Below are 16,209 nucleotides of genomic sequence, written 5' to 3'. Positions count from 1 at the left end.
GGGACTTAGTTAAGAAAAGAGCTTTTATCTTCATCCTGCCCTCCGACAATAGGTGTGGCAAACCTCTCCCTCCCCACCCCAGCCCCAGTCTGGTACAACTACTAAGGCATTATTTCATTTTATTTATTTATTTTGCTGACAATAATCACTTAAATTAAGCTTATGAACAAACTAAGTTTAATGGTGACAATATTATGTACCTGGAGTATTCAAGGGTACGCAAGATTCAAGTAAATTCCAGGAAATAAATCCATTCCTGAAATTTCCTTATTAACAATATGTCTAGAAGTAAACTAGAACAAACTGGCAGGTGGCATCAATAGGTAGAGCGTCTTCTGCTAAATCAGTGGATTTGGAATTTTTCCTTCCAAGTTTTGTAGACAATGGATCTACCTCAACTTATCTGAGCCTTATTGTGTATTAGCTGAAGCTGAGTGTCTCTCTGCATCTTTATTTTCCGTGCCTCTGAGAAGGAAATGAATACTCACTGGACGTATCTTGTTGGGCTGTACCAGGGTTTTTTTGGTTGTTTTTACCACAGATATCATCATCATATTTCATGGTGACTATGATTACTTGTATAACACTACAATTTCCAGATGAAACGTGCTATAGTGTTGCACACTTGGGAGACTCTTGATATGGCCCATGTCTTGGACAATTGCATAGGGTTACAATAGATACAAGCAATAAGACAGCGTAAGCTGCTCAATCTTTTACTGGAGGGAAGGGCAGGACAAAAGGAAGGAGGAGGGGAGAGACCTTTCAGCTTGTTCAAATTTCTCAATCAGCCACCACACAGCTGTGCAATTGCTACTGCTAGTACAAGGAATAGAACTGAACCAATTATCTGGGGGAAACACACTGAAGGATATTAATAGCTGTTTTATTAATTAATGTTGCAACAGCTCCAATTTGCAATAAGATGAGCTACTTTAATGCATATTTTTAATTTAGGTATTCAAGATTTTTGCCAACCAATCACTAATGATGAAACATCAAACGACCACAACTTTTCATCTTAAACATTTCGCAGCACTCCTGAAGAACTCTGAATAGCAAATTCTACCTAAAGAATAAGCTGTTTACAGTTTTGAAGCTTTCATGTTTCCCAGTGGATTTTGCAAACGTTTAGTCCCAAAGAGCTACAGAGACAGCGTATATCAGTTTGCTTTTAAAATATTAATTTCATACACTATACCGCATAGAACTACTCCCTTGACTAACCATCAACTTACTTCTTTCTCCATGAAATTTCTGACATGTTTTTACAGCAACAAAGATATCTTCCTTTTTCACTGGCTCTCCCTATATGAAGAGAACAAAAAAGAATTTTGTAATTGCAGGCTCTGCCTGTAACATTTTACAGGATTATTATGTCTGCGCATATAATAAAACAGAAAATACCTTTTCGTTGTATTGCATATTAAGTAGAATAGCCTACCAGTAATAGAGTAGAAAGTACATTTTTGTCTCTTGGAAAAAAAGGTCACTAGTGGTTTAGAATTCCTGAAATAATATTATTGAAATACTTTTTTCATTGATGTAGTGTTCTAACATGAAATAAACCACATATCATTAGGAAAAGAGAATGAGTAGTAGAACTTTGTTGAACTAAGAATGATTAATCTGAAAAAAGAACGTTTTCTTAATTTCTTTGAAGTTAATCACTATGACAACATATTGAACTATATCATACTTGGAAAAAGAAGCTTAAATTCTACACAGTAGAAATCTTTGAATTTTCTCAACTGTAATAAAATCATTTAACCTTTTTTATTTCTTTTCCTTTTTGGCACCTAGAATTTTGCTCTCCTGGAAGCACAGAACACTTTTTGGCCTCTAGCAAGAGTTAATCCATAATATCATAAATGTATTCTCCTAGAGGTGGAAGAGATGGGTTGTACTTTAATGCACCAAATACTAGGTTACATTTTATCTTTAGCCTCAACAAGTTTTAGATTTCCCATCCGTGAAAGAAAGATTATCTGTACTTCAGTATCTCACAGAAATGTAAGGAGAAATACTTTATAGTACAAACGGTGTGGTAGAAAGACCCATTAAAGCATATGCAGTATTTGTTTGCCAGGAAATATCCTGTGCCACAGAAGGCTGAAAGCATATCCAAAAATAGATAAACACCAGAACAAACTTTTTCTTTTTCTTTTTTTTTTTTTTTAACTTCCGGAAAAATATTTTCTTAGGGTTTAAGATTTTTAAAGTCAAGTATTATGCATTTTTGAAAAAGTTTTACCTTTACTAAGCAAATGGTATTTAAAACACGGTACTTACACAAAGTGGCAGAAAATTACTGAATGTTGTTGCACAATGATCAACCTTATATGAATTCACATCATCTGTGCAGAACTCAGGCACTGGAGTAAGATGTGGTCCTTCTCCTTTCTGCCAAATATACAGGGCAATCTATGAAAACAGAAAACATTTACATCAGTAATGAAACTGGACAAAAATTCTCAGGGCATACAAAGAAATCATATTACAGGACAAACTTTACAGGAAAACTGAAAAATACAGGATGCTTTAGAAGATTTGTTCCTTAGTTGATTAACTAGCTGCATACCTTATTTCTTGCTCACGTTTCTAGAGGCAGCGTGCAACTTTTTGCTATAAAAGAAATTCTATATACAGACAAGTTTTAAAATTTTTTTCATAGAATCACAATTAGTTTCATGTATTTAAGCATATCAAAACACCTCATCTTTAACTTTTATAGGAAGTGGCAGAGTGAATGTTTACACCTTCTTTGAAAGTAAACAAAAATCGTTATTGTGTTGCTCTTTTAAAATTATTTTGATAATTTGGAATAGCTAGGCCTATTTCATCCTATGTGGCAGTTTTTAGCTTTTCAAAACACACCCATTCTCTGGTGACAATTTAAAGTGCTTGAAATCAGTAATGAAACTCTGAGAAGCTGTAAAATACAATGAAGGATAACGTTACAGATATGCTATCCTGTAGTAGATTCTTGTCCATTTTAAATGCAAAACGAAAACAACAAAAAAGCCAGCCAAAATTTACAGAGAAAGACGCAAACCAGGGATGTATGAAGAAGAGAAAAACCCCATCCTTTTGTATTTACATTCAATTCATAATAAAAATAATAGTATTTCAATCTGTACTTCATGACACATCAAGAACACTTAGACCTGCCCAAAATTTCTACTGCAATACTCTTACACTGCTTATAACTTTGCCAGACTAAGTATTCAGGCAGGAAAGTTCTACACTGGGTGCCTACATCAGACCACTTAAAAGATGAACTTCATTTCATATAAAACTGTTCAGAGACTTGTAAGAACAAAATGAAGTTCTTAAAAATCTAAAAGGCGGAGAATATCTTCTGAGTAAGTACGTGGATCCAAAGATTCCCAGCTGCACTGCCATACGCTCCTGATTCTGAATGCTTGGGCTCTTCCCGAGGATAGGCCAAACATGTGAAAGCATCTTTGGACAAGAGCTGTTTGAGCATAACCTCAAGATGTAGGAGATCTGGGTTCTAGGTTTGCTACTGCCTAACTCAGTCAGAAGCTACAGCTTCTAGTTTTCAAAGTGGTGCCTACACTAACAAACTACAGATATGCTGGCACCGAGACTCTCCATGCCATCTCATGAAACTGAGTTGCCAACAAGATGGTGTAGCGAAGGGGAGCCTGACTCTACTGCACAGCGATAATGACACTCCTCCAAGAGAGGAGAATCAGTCCTGCGTTCTAGTTCCTGTTTCCCATGTTATTTACAAATATTCCCACTGTCTCCTGCATGGAAAACAAGTTAAGGGCTCCACTGGAATACGGGACCAGACCCAGCACACACCAAGGCAATGAAAATGAGTCTCCTTTTCACTGTTTTATGCCTACTTAGGAACTGTTAGCTTAAAATCACCTCAGGGCCAGAATTCAGTTCCTCTTTTAGCAAATAATGCGATCGTTAAGCTCTTATTAAGAGGGCGTAATATTTCCTTCTCCCTACTGCTCAGGAAGAACTCAGCGCAAACCAAGAGCATTAAGTATGGTCTGGACAAGCCCAAGTCACCAAACCAGTTACAGACTTCTAAGTTATAGATGATTATTTTCCTGCCCAACTCATTTAGGTCTCAACATCCTCAGAAAATCCCAACTACCTGCACACAGCCGTTTCTGGAACTTAGAAGGAATAAAATAGAAGTGCCAGTTTGTTACAGGCCCTGTTAGGACTGGGGGCAGGGTTGAATACAATCATATTTTTGAAACTTAAGCTGCCAGATTTGAAAGATTTTCAATAGGGTACAGTCACAAACTAGAATACATGACTTTTTAGCAAGTTGCTGATTGTAACTGGGCTGTTAGAGATCCACATGTCCTCTTAAACCACCTCAACTGCAAAGTAAAAGTATTTAGTTCAATTGCATTAAAAAGAGTTTAAATTACTGCATTTTTCCTTATAATTGAGTGGATGCAGACGACTGGGAGCTGCGAGTACAAATATGTTCACTACTAGTGCTCAGCTGATACAGTGGCTTATCAAGTCACTAACTCAGCTGCAGGTTCTTTCAATACAATGCGTTTTGTAGTTTGCACATTCTAAGTTCTCTCAGCCTCACCATGATTAGGTGGCCTGTTTATTTGCTCTTTTAGCAATGCTTCTGAAAACACAGATGATCTTAGCATCACAAATGAATTCAACAAAATACTGAAGGGAAAGGCCACTCTATAGGGAAGAAAAAGCATATGCATGAGTGGTAGTTAAGACAAACACTGTTGATAGTGCTTGGAGTAAAGGAGAAGTATGGAAATGCCACGTAACACACATAGGCTCATGGTAAGGAGCAGCCAATAAGCTCACATACATCTCCAAGGTTATCTCCTTGCCTCATCACCACATTCATATTCTTGTGGCCACAGTCAATGCCACCACGATCATATTCAAGTGGTTCTTCACCCTGCCTTGTAGCTGGAAGACTACATCACAGCAAGGGACAGGATTTCTAACAAGCTTCCAGTACATTTTAAGATTGTATTAGTTCAGAATTCAGCTATTCAGAATTAATGTCTATCACATGGACCAACAAAGAAGAAATGCTCCTGCAGCACAAAGAATATTTAACAATTGTAGTTTAACATGAATTATTTATGAAAGTTCATAATGTGCTAAGATTTTCTACTGAAAATGAAATCAATAGAAAGCCTTAGAATGGTGTGAAGCTATCATATTTCAGAAGTGAGGTAAGAGTGCCATTTTGACTAATAGGACAGGATGACAGACTGTTCCGAAAACAATGGAAATGGATTTACAATAAAAAGACAAAAAATATTCTTAATGTTAGCCCTAGTTCAAATCTGATGTTAGATATACAAAAAATCCATTATTCACTTCTAGTTTTGAATAAGCATCAGGCAATACGCTATACGTTGTGCAGTTAAAAAAAAGTCTAAAAAACAATCTACAAGTGAGAGGCATCAAGACAAAAAGTCTTTACCATATTTTCCAAGATAGGCATTCCAGATGGAAAGTAATAGAAATACTATGGATATAAGAAACAGGGACTTGGAAAGTAGAAAAAAACCTGATACAGAGCACAATAAAATACCAAAGACTAGACGCACATGTTATTAGGACCCTGTCAAACTGAAACATTTCTTAAAACATTTATCATCCTTCATGAATTTAAACATTACATACAATCATTAAAGATCACAGATTATATCCTTTGATTTGTTGTCAATCTTGATTCACATAAGAAGGATGCAGAGATAAAAATGATTTAAGCAGGAGAAGACAGTGATTTATAAAATAAATGAGGTGGAATGGAACTGTCTCTAGGGAGACACAAGACTGTGCAGAAAGAATAACTGCAGGACTGAAGTAGGTTATCAGTGGCAATAAATCTGAAATGAAACATATGCAAAGAGCTGCTAACAGAGTAAGAAGTGCATGGAAGTCACTTTGCCAGAAGAGCGATCAATTGTTTTTCATTAAGCAATCTGTGGCACATAAAAGAAATGTCTGCTAATGATTTTTTTTTTTTTTTAATGACACTATGTTTGGAGGCTTTGTCAGTGCTGACGTAGGCTGGAATATTGGGAATATACGAATGACTTTGAAGTAACTTACAAAAAGAAGATTAACAGTGTGAAGTCCAAGGTCTTGCATTTAGAAAAATTACCAAGAGGAAAGAAACAGCTTGTTGGCTTGTTTCACGTAGTAAAATGAAAGCTGAGAGGGGTCCAACTGCTTTTGAGAAATACATCAGTCAAGGAGGGGAAACTATGCCAAAGAACAGTGCTGGCACAAACCCAAATTTATTTAAATATGGTACCAATTTATACTCTATAAACACCCTGTAGATTTATGTTGGAAATAGGGAGGTTCACAATCATTACAGAACAAAGATTTGGAACAGCAGCAGTAGTTTTAAGTAAGGGGTGGGGGGGCGGTTCTGGGCCAGAACCACAATTTATAGCTCACTTTTAGGAGTTTTAAAAAATTAAAACAAATTCAACATCACTCACAATTTCAGGCCAAAGTTAGCAAGCTTATTCCAGATTCATCCTCCCCTCCCACCCTGGTTCAGGAATTCACTTTGGTGACAGTACAAAACCCTGGGCTGCTCAAACATTTTGAAGGCAGAAAAAATAAAAAAGCTTCAGGAATAGTAGCACTGATATTCTTTTGGATCCCCCCATTCCTTTCTTCTCATGTTCCTTTTAGTCAGCTCATTCTCTGAAAGACCTAGTGGCTGCCTTTTAAAACTGCTGCAAACCAGAGGCAAAAAAAATTTTCTTGACTTCCACGCTGCAAGTTGCAGAGTTGATTGTTCCCACAACAGTTAGGTTCCTCAGACTATTTAATCCAAACTCCATCATATTTAGCTCTTAGAGTCTGATTCAGAAAGTGAGTGAGGCCGGCTAGCATCTGTTACACTATTCCTGTCAGCTTATGCTTCATGAATTGGAAGCGTCTCTCCTTTATAAAGCAATCCTTAGAAGAAACCTTACTGTATAAAACCAAGTATGTATTCCTACATGAATGTAATTTTATTCATTAATTCTTCTACGCTTGAAATATAAAGTATTTCAATATTCTAAAGGAAGGGAAAGAAATTCAATGTGCTGTTGCAGTCAAACCTTTTAGCAACGTCTAAGAAAAACCTGTTATTTCCATTATCATTTATCACCATTGACATATATAGATTTGACACAATTTTTTTTCAGCACATCACTGCTTACCTCATGCTTTAAATCTATTGTAAAGTCTGACTTGAGTGGTTCACTTTTCAACTTCTTTGCAAGCCTATACAATTAAAGATGAAGAAATTTACTCAAAAAACCCCTGTATTTAAAAGAAAAAATCAATCACTTGTGTATGCAGCTAAGTGTGGCTGGTGTTATTGACCATCTTATAAGTAAAAAAAAAAAAATTAAAAAAAAAAAATCACACTTGTATTTATTGCCCCAAGAAGCAACTTATATTTGTTTTCTCATATCAATTTTTTTTCCACCTGAAGCACAGTGTGATGTTAATACCAGTTTTCAGCACACAAATTTTGATCCATTCTTCCTGCCCAAGAAGAAAGTTCTCATCTGGAGTAGATGGAGAGGCTGGCATAACATTTTCAACAGGTTAAAGCAGCAGTGCGTTTGAAGCTCAATATTGATCAGCATCTCAAATAATATTCTCTTTTTGTGTATTCCAAAGCAGAGTATTTAGGCACCTTCAATTTATGACTATGCCAATCCTTGCATCAGCAAGATGCATCCAAGTTCTGAAATCGATTAACTTTTCAAATCTCATTTAAAAACTAAGCACCAAATCTGAAATAAACATCTAGTTGTCTCTATAGCATGAGAAACACTTCTAGAGGGCAATACCGTCACTCTAAGATCCAGGAATAAAACTGCTGTCTGAGGAAGAATACATTTTTAAAATGACAAGAGATGGTATTGAACTAGTTTAACAACTAGTACTGGACAACTGTTAGCTGACATGATGTTAACTTTTAGATTGGCAGAGTAAAGCAAAATAAACCACATGCACAGCAATGATACAGAAATCTATTTCTGTACCCTTCTCTACTAATGAATTCTCAAGTGTTTATTTACAATAATTATGCTTGGAATTTGTAGAATAAGGAAGAAATGGAATTTTATCAAAGGAGTATTTTCTGGATGAGTTTATAGTGGTAGCACAAGTCTGTATAGGCATGCCCAGCGCTAGCTGTACATCACTGTGCCTGGCTGAATGTCTTGCTATGCACCTTAGCTCCTCAAACCGAAGTAGACTTAACATGTATCGGCATGGATGCTAATAATACAGGTGGCCGCAGCAAAAGCTCAGTGTAGGCTCTGAAGCCAAACCCACAAGAGGCCAGCCTGCACTGGTTGAGGACATCCCAAGCTGTCTGCCTTCGCTAAGCTGCAATCATTAGCTTCAATTCAAAGACAGCTCAAAATTAATATTTGTCTTTGCATATCTACATGGTCTGCAATAAGACCTTGAACTGTACTGCAGGAACACCTTCGTCTTTTATGGTAATTCATATGAAATCATAACTCATTAAAATAATATTGATTAGCATCCAGAAAAATTGTATAAACTACAAATTAAACATTCTTAATTACTATCAATAAACAAGAAGTTATTAAAAATTCAATTCTTACTTGTTAACAAGTGGAATGCTAAGTGCCCAACCAGCAGCAAAATCTGGAAATTTAAAGACTGTAGGATTTTCAGCAAAGGCATAATGGTGAATTATTGTAGATTCTTCATCATATAATGCTTTACCTAAAAACCACTCCTGTAAAGGAATATAGGAAACAATTTTGTTCATCTACAGCATCCTTTTAGTGAAGATGATGACTGCATTCATGCTGAATAAAGCAAACCTGAAAACAAAAACAAGGGAAGCGTATTGTTCACAATAATCCAGACAAAAATCGTTCTTGGTAAGAAATGAAACTAAAGGCAGTTTTCCGAATTCAAATACACAATGTATTTTCAAACTGCAGCATATGCCCTGGGTTCTACCTGTTCAAAGAGCACCAAATCCCAGAATCATAGAAGGGCTGAGGTTGGAAAGGCCTCTTGAGATCGTCTAGTCCAATCTCCCTGCTCAGTCTCCAGAGCAGGATGCCCAGGACTCTGTCCAGTCGTGTTTTGAATACACTCCACAACCTCTCTGGGAAACCTGTTCCAGTGTTTGTCCACCCAAACTGGCTAATGATTAGACAAGACACTCAAAAGAATTGTACCGAGAAATTTTATATATATCCATTTTGAATTTCCATCTGTCTAGCCTCTTTTACACTAGGGAACTTAAAAAGCAAACACATTTTAAATGCCTTGATTGTTGAAAGAGTTAAATGAAGACGGTCCCATTTGTAAAGTAAAAAATTAAGTATTATTATTATTATTATAGTTTTTAATAACCGTGTTTAAGAATCTACTACTGAGTCTGCTGCATCGGAAAAATAATTACTTAAACACTACTGCTTTAACATTACTGTCAGTTGTCTTAATCTTTCTCTTTGGAATGGATATAAAACAAGTATACCCCCAAATTTTTGCAGAATAAGAACTACGATGAAGGGAAAAAAGAATATATATGTGTACATATATAATTTTTTAAAAAAAATATAAACTCCTTTTCAGGCCTACAAGTACAAACAATGAATCAGAATTCTGAATCACCTTAATGATTATGTTAGATCTTTAAAGTGTGAAGTTCTTCACATTATAACGGTAACTCAGGCTTTTCTTTTTCCTGACAATTTACAAGTTCATCATTAAAATAGGTTCAAAGGTAGGGCAACTGTTCTTCCAAAAAAGATTGTCCTTCTCCATTCTCTCTGACATAGCTGATTTTTCCCCTCCTTTAAAGGGGCAGCTATCAGCAACAGTGAAAAATTCCTTCAAGGCATTAGCACAGTTCACACGAGATAAATAAATCATTTACACAAATTCAAGACAAAAGGGAAAATATTCAAGCAAAAGTACTGTAGAAACAGCTGACCAAAAAAACCTAAACCAGTCTAACCCCAAGAGTATCTTGCCTCTCAGTAGGCATCTTTCTAACTTGAAGCAGATGTTGCTATATAGACCAAGCTAAATTTTGTATCTCCCCAGAGTTGATGAGGAGGCATGAGTGAAATTTGGCCAGGGTACGGCAGTCAGCAAACAGCAGCAGAGAGGTCTGCACCCATCAGGAGACACCACCAGCCAAAACCACCTGGTTGAGCCTGGCAGGAGTATGCAAGGGTGGCTGCCCCACAGGACATTCAGCCTGGCAACCCCCCGGCTTCCAGCCAGGACTCAACCTGGCTGCCCAGAAGGCAATAAAAGGGCAGCCCCGTGCAGCTACTAGGGATGCTTGTCTTGCCACATACACCGAGTCAAAGCTATGGGGTGCTGCCTGCTTCAAGAACCCCACCTCTGCAAGGATGGCCAGGACCTATACAAGCAACCATGAGTCAAAGATACGGGATGCCACCCTGCCAGGAACCCTGACTGTCTGAGGGACTGATGCAAGCGTAACATGGTATGGATGTTCATGTATATGTGAGTGAGGCACCGAGTGCATTTCTCATGAATTCTGAACATTTCTCCCCTCTACTTTGATCAGCTACTCTCAGTAAAACCAAATTGAATACATCTTGTACTTGACTAGTGACTTCTTCAGGCAGCACAAATGCTGAAAACTTGTTTGCTCCCATAATCCCCATGTGGTGAGGCTGAGAGGTGCTCAAGAATCTGTTGAGGAAACAGAGAAGGTAAGGGGGGAGACTTTTTCCCACCATTTTTTAACCACCCTCATAGGAGTTGCTACCTGGTACCTACTTAGCCTTTGATTTATACCTTCAGTCACAACAGACCCTGTTTTCTCCTTCCTTTATTGGAAGGATTCAATACTGTTCACTGGAAGGATTAAAAAAGAAAAAACATATTGGAAGGTAAAAGAAAATGGGCAAACATACTAATTTTTATGCACAAAAACGATTGGCTTGAAAGAATCAAAAGAATTCTGTAGAAGCATTTGTGCACAACATTTTTTAACTCTTTTAGGGCCTCCATGACTTCAAAACGTTTATAACACAAACACACTATTCTGTTTCAGAAATAGTTAATAGTAGTGTTTTAATATGTCAATACCATCTGCAGACAATTTTTTTCTGGACCTCCACTTTTTTTATGCTACAGAGTGAAAAAAAATCTTTACTTATCCTAACTTTGCGTGCTAATTTTTACAGCAAAACAATCTATGGATTAAAAAAAACCCACAATCTTACTTTCCATTCTCTATAAAACATGGAAAATTAAATCCATACATATACCCTCCTCAGCCTTTCACATAATATTATTTCTGGCACTATTAAGCCACAAATCACAGTGAAGGCATTCCAGGTTACAGCCAATACTCTCCAAGCTTATTTAGTCATAACATTGTTTATTTACTACATCGGTATCTAGGACAAGTCAATCTGTGCAGGCTGGCTTTACAAGATATTAAATTAGTTACACGCAAAGGAACTTATACAGTAACTTTAGGAATGATGGTAATTAAATTGCATATGGGCAAAAATGTGAATTAAAAAAAAGAATGTGATTTACTGCATTACGGATAATTACCATCCACAGGATCGGTTAATATATTGTGCTTCAAAAATGGCAAAAATCACCTACCTTTAGTAAGAGCACTCCAACGTCTTTAGAACAGTTTAAATTAATAGTTGAAGGAATGTGACACAACAAAGCTCAATATCAGATCTCAGGGAGGGCAGAGGTGACTTTACCGAACTTGCTAATCAAGTTGATTCTATCCACTCACTCTTGCATCCACTTACTCACAATCACCAAGACAAGTGGCCAAATTCATCTGTTCAAAACTTGTGTCCGGCGCATGAGACAGATTTCAGCTGTCACATTCTCATTGTGTCTTACTAGAACATCTTACGGGTTCTTCACGATTCTCAAAGACAAACTGTTCTTTAGACAGATCTTTTATACCCTTTAGGTATCAACAGCTACTAAGTCATTGCTGCCCATCAGCTTGGTTTATTCATTCTGGGCATCTCTGGGGCTGTCACTCAACATTACATTCATATCAGTCTCAATAGTTCTGTTACTAATCTCTATATATCCAGACTGAAAAGCTGCAGATTCATCAACTATTCACATGCCCCCTGTAGACCTTTTATTGTGATTAATGTATACCAGCTTTTTATTATGCAGACTGCTGACATTCCAGAATTAATAATGAATGAGCTCATTCTGGTCTAACTCATCTTAAATTTTGTGACTGATGGACCACTGCTCTATATAAGGAATCAATTGTGGACTGTTACACTAACATGATGATTACTATGTGCAAAAGCAAAACACCTATGATTCTATGATTTTATTTTCCTTTTATAATGCAGGTTAGAACATAATTTGTTATTGTAATAGAATTTACATGTAATGCAAAGGAGAGATTAGAACTGGCGTAAGGGCAGCATCTAGAACAAAATTTTTGTTTCTATTATGAGAACATCAATTAGGAGTGTTTCTGAAACAGAAATAAATGGGTATTCCAAAGGTCTGAATATATTCAGTCAGCCATTTTGAAGATGGAGTATTTAAAAATGTTAAGATCTCTGAATTATTATTATTACTACCATTGTAGGAAAGAATTGTGAGAAAACACGACAAGGCCATGTGCCTGCAAAAGAAGTAAATATACTAAAGTGAGACCTGAATAAGAGTTCAATACTCAGTCAAGGTAACAATAAAGAGGCAAAACATACTTCGCACAGGAGATTTTTGGCTTTTTATTCCAAGCAAAGGACAGACATCAAGCTGAAATTTTTTCTGAACATTAAGAATTCTAAACATTAACAGCTTTCGTGTCAGTCACACAGCCAAATTTACTTTGTTCCTTGGTGACTGAATTTTTCTTTCGTTCTGCAAGTCTTTCGGTGTTGTTTCTTTTCCAGCAGGTAAAGAAAACTGTCTTATTACCAAGACAGTTCAGAAACAGAATGCAAATAAAATACCCTATTATATTAGATCAGAGGCAGTTAGTCAAACTAACATCAGTCATTCTGTCTCATGATAATCCGAACTGATGACAGACGGGAAAATGGGGAGAGGGGACCACACAGCAGACTATATTAATCTTTTTACTGATGCTACATCATTTTCAGGCTATCCACAGAAGGAATCTTTTTACTGCTCCATTTTAATAGTTCTTCAACACTAGACAGGTGCTCATACACTGCTTCTAATATATTAAATACCTTGCTCACTCTCAGCCTCAGCAACAGAAACTATCCCCCTATTTTAAGCTGTTTGGATACATCTTTTACAATGTTTGGAGCTATAAGCCCTCCAGGCAACGTTACAAAATTAAATTCTGGACTACAGAAACTGTTCCATAATTAGGAATCCTAAAATTCTGTATTTATAATTTTTTACTTAAAATGATTCCACATGCTTCACCTACAAACCCATTCAAGCACATTCAAAGGAAAGTTAAATATCTAAATTTTTATTTCACCTTAGACTTGTCAAATCTTCCAAGTGTTTCTAGCAGCTTTACAACTTGTATTCTTGTATCTTCTTCACAGAAGAAAATCCATGAGGAGTTCCTACCATAGGTAACAGAGAAGCTAACAAAAGAAATTAACATTTTACTAATAAACTGGCTTATGAACAGAACAATAGCTACAACCCACATTCCCCAAATACAAGTACTTTGCAATCAATTACTAATTTACACAGAAATAGAGACTTTTACTACCAACTTAGAATTACATATCAAAGGGCTACAGCAAATGGATAAAGACATTGCCTCTGCTGCTATGTATTTATATAGCACCTGTTATTCCAGAAAGAAAGGAAAAGAATAGAGATACACAAAGAATGTCCCTCACAGAAATGCACAGGTACTATAGGTATAACCACCTATGAATTCAGAAGTTACAGACAGCAGTTAAAGTTACCTTCCCCCTCTGTACCTTAACTTTCTTCCAAGGAGCCCCACTGCTGGGCATCTAACACCATTGCAACAATCATGAAAGTGCCTAATGACAGGTTCTCTCACACTGTAACTACACAGATTGAAGGGACTCCCCTGCCTTCCTCAAAGCTAACACTAATCTCAATGCAGGATTCCCGATTCCTTCAGAAAATTCTCATTCCTTATTTCTCTACTCCTCCCAGCTTAATTCTTCTACTACCTAACAAAACAAAACCTTATTAATTCATGACTACTTAATGGAAAAAAAAGCCAATCTTTACTTGTCCAGATTCCTCTGCATAGCTTTTACGTGGATTTAACTGGAGAACTCATCTGAGAAGAGGGATAAGAAAATTAACACCTATAAACATCACAGATTTCTTCCCCTACAGCATTGTCTGCTGATAAAATCAGCAATGAAAATAAACATCAGCGATGTAAGCCAGCAAAAATAAGTAAAAAAGGGTAACAGGATCATTTATGTTTCAGGGAACTGTATTTGCCTAAAAAAAAAACCCCCAAAAACGAAACCCCCTCCAAAACTGAACCCACTATCAGAGAAATACTTATGCTAGAACATGCGATACCTGCGTTTGCAGGTCTTTAGATTACATGCTAGTAGCGCTAGATGGTTGCCAGGTGCTAAACTAGTTCAGTCTTTTTAAATCTGGGACGAGCTGTCTTCCTATAAAGCTACCTTTCCTCTGCGTCTTGCAGTGGTATTTGATTATTCACTGCTTTCTGCCTATGACACCTAATCTGCTAAACTGTAATAGCCAGAAGAACTCACCATTCATTCATCCTTTTAGTTCATAAAAGTGTATACTTGTTGCCTACGTAACACTGAAATCTGGGCAACTCTTTGCCATTCAGGCAAATGAACAGATACAATCGGCTGGGAAAGACACTTCTAGCTGTTCCTTCCAAAACTTGCTGAACAAGTACAGAAAGAGTATCGGATACCCTCATGTTTTTAAATATATACAGTATTCAATGCCCTGTGAAGACTGAAGGTTTTTCTCTTGCACTTTAGTGCTCAGCTATAACTTTAAGGGAGAAATATCTGGATTTACACAAAAGCAGGCGGGCGAGGGGCAAGGAGAAAAACATTACAATGATCCACACAAAAAGAATTACTGCATCTTGCGAATACAGCGCGTACAAGTTCACAAAAAGGATGATCTGTTCTTCTACCTATTGATGGACAAACAGAATGATTTTCAAGGCTAAGTATTTCAGGCTTGCATAGAGTCTTATGTAGACCTCATAGCACAAAAATTTGGAGTTGAGGCTGCACGGAGCCATTGGAGATCCTCAGGTAAGATCCAGTTTCAGGGTAATAGCTTGAAAAAGGTATTTCTTCCCTGCTTAATGAATGTGGTTACTGAGAAGAAATGCATTGGGCCTCCCGGAGACAGTAAGGGTACTGTGTCTTGAGACATCCACTGATGTCTTAGGATTACATCTTCTGAAATGAAGTATTTTGTCCAAGTTAACCTGTGCCCAACAACTAAAAATTAAGAATTGTCATAACATAGAGGTCTACTTGAAAATGCTGACAACCACAGAACTGAGGGAAGCCATTCTTCTGAAAGCAGTTTTCAGATAAGAATGTATCTTCTATTAAAATTCCTAGCATCATCAGCTGCTGCAGAATGGGCTGATCCCTTATCTCCCTTCCTCCTCTTCTGTCCATTGGGAAAACTAAAAAGTACAAGCCTCACATCATGTACATATTTCTAAACTATTCCATGTCTTCATTCTGCCAAAAGTGGTAAGTGAAATAGTAGACACAAGGAACTTCACATTCAATTCTCTTCAAGATGGAAATCCTCTACTTAAAATTCCTCTTCTGATTTCTGAAGAATTTTATTCTGCTTTATCACACAAACTACCATTTGTATTTTTGCTTCTGAGTTTTGCTATCTTGTAAGAGCTGTATCTGTAAACCCTGTCACCAAGACATAAATAATTCAGAAGAGGAACCACAAGGTCATTGAAACAGGAGCTAAGAAGGAAAACCAAAGATGACTGATAGTTGGAACATTATCTTCCAGTTTTTCAATTTACTTTAATTCTCCTTTTGCGTCTTTTCACAGTTTACATATATCTCAAAGATAGCTACTATACAAGCATTCTTTTCATGTTTCTACACATATAGAAAGCAAAGGAAAGCAGAAGAGAGAAAAGCATCCTGTCTTGTTACCAGTCTAATG

At 36.8% G+C, this 16,209-nt stretch overlaps 1 protein-coding gene across 4 annotated transcripts in view; it reads right to left on the bottom strand.

Moving 5' to 3' along the window:
- B3GLCT (beta 3-glucosyltransferase) overlaps window positions 1-16,209 on the bottom strand; it is a 68,364-nt gene that overhangs the window by 16,753 nt on the left and 35,402 nt on the right. For all 4 annotated transcript variants that reach the window (XR_008469112.1, XR_008469107.1, XR_008469108.1 and 1 more), the window contains exons 6-10: window positions 13,532-13,643; window positions 8,658-8,794; window positions 7,227-7,290; window positions 2,293-2,424; window positions 1,239-1,308 (exon numbers count right to left, since the gene is read on the bottom strand). Coding sequence is in view for 1 of the 4 variants with exons in the window: in XM_054219363.1 (XP_054075338.1) it covers window positions 1,239-1,308; window positions 2,293-2,424; window positions 7,227-7,290; window positions 8,658-8,794; window positions 13,532-13,643 (515 nt within the window). In the remaining 3 variants the exon portion in view is untranslated. The remainder of the gene's footprint in view (window positions 1-1,238; window positions 1,309-2,292; window positions 2,425-7,226; window positions 7,291-8,657; window positions 8,795-13,531; window positions 13,644-16,209) is intronic.

The sequence above is a fragment of the Rissa tridactyla genome, chromosome 1 (assembly GCF_028500815.1).
Source record: "Rissa tridactyla isolate bRisTri1 chromosome 1, bRisTri1.patW.cur.20221130, whole genome shotgun sequence".
Classification (NCBI taxonomy): domain Eukaryota; kingdom Metazoa; phylum Chordata; class Aves; order Charadriiformes; family Laridae; genus Rissa; species Rissa tridactyla.
This window is presented reverse-complemented; position numbering and strand designations above follow the sequence as displayed.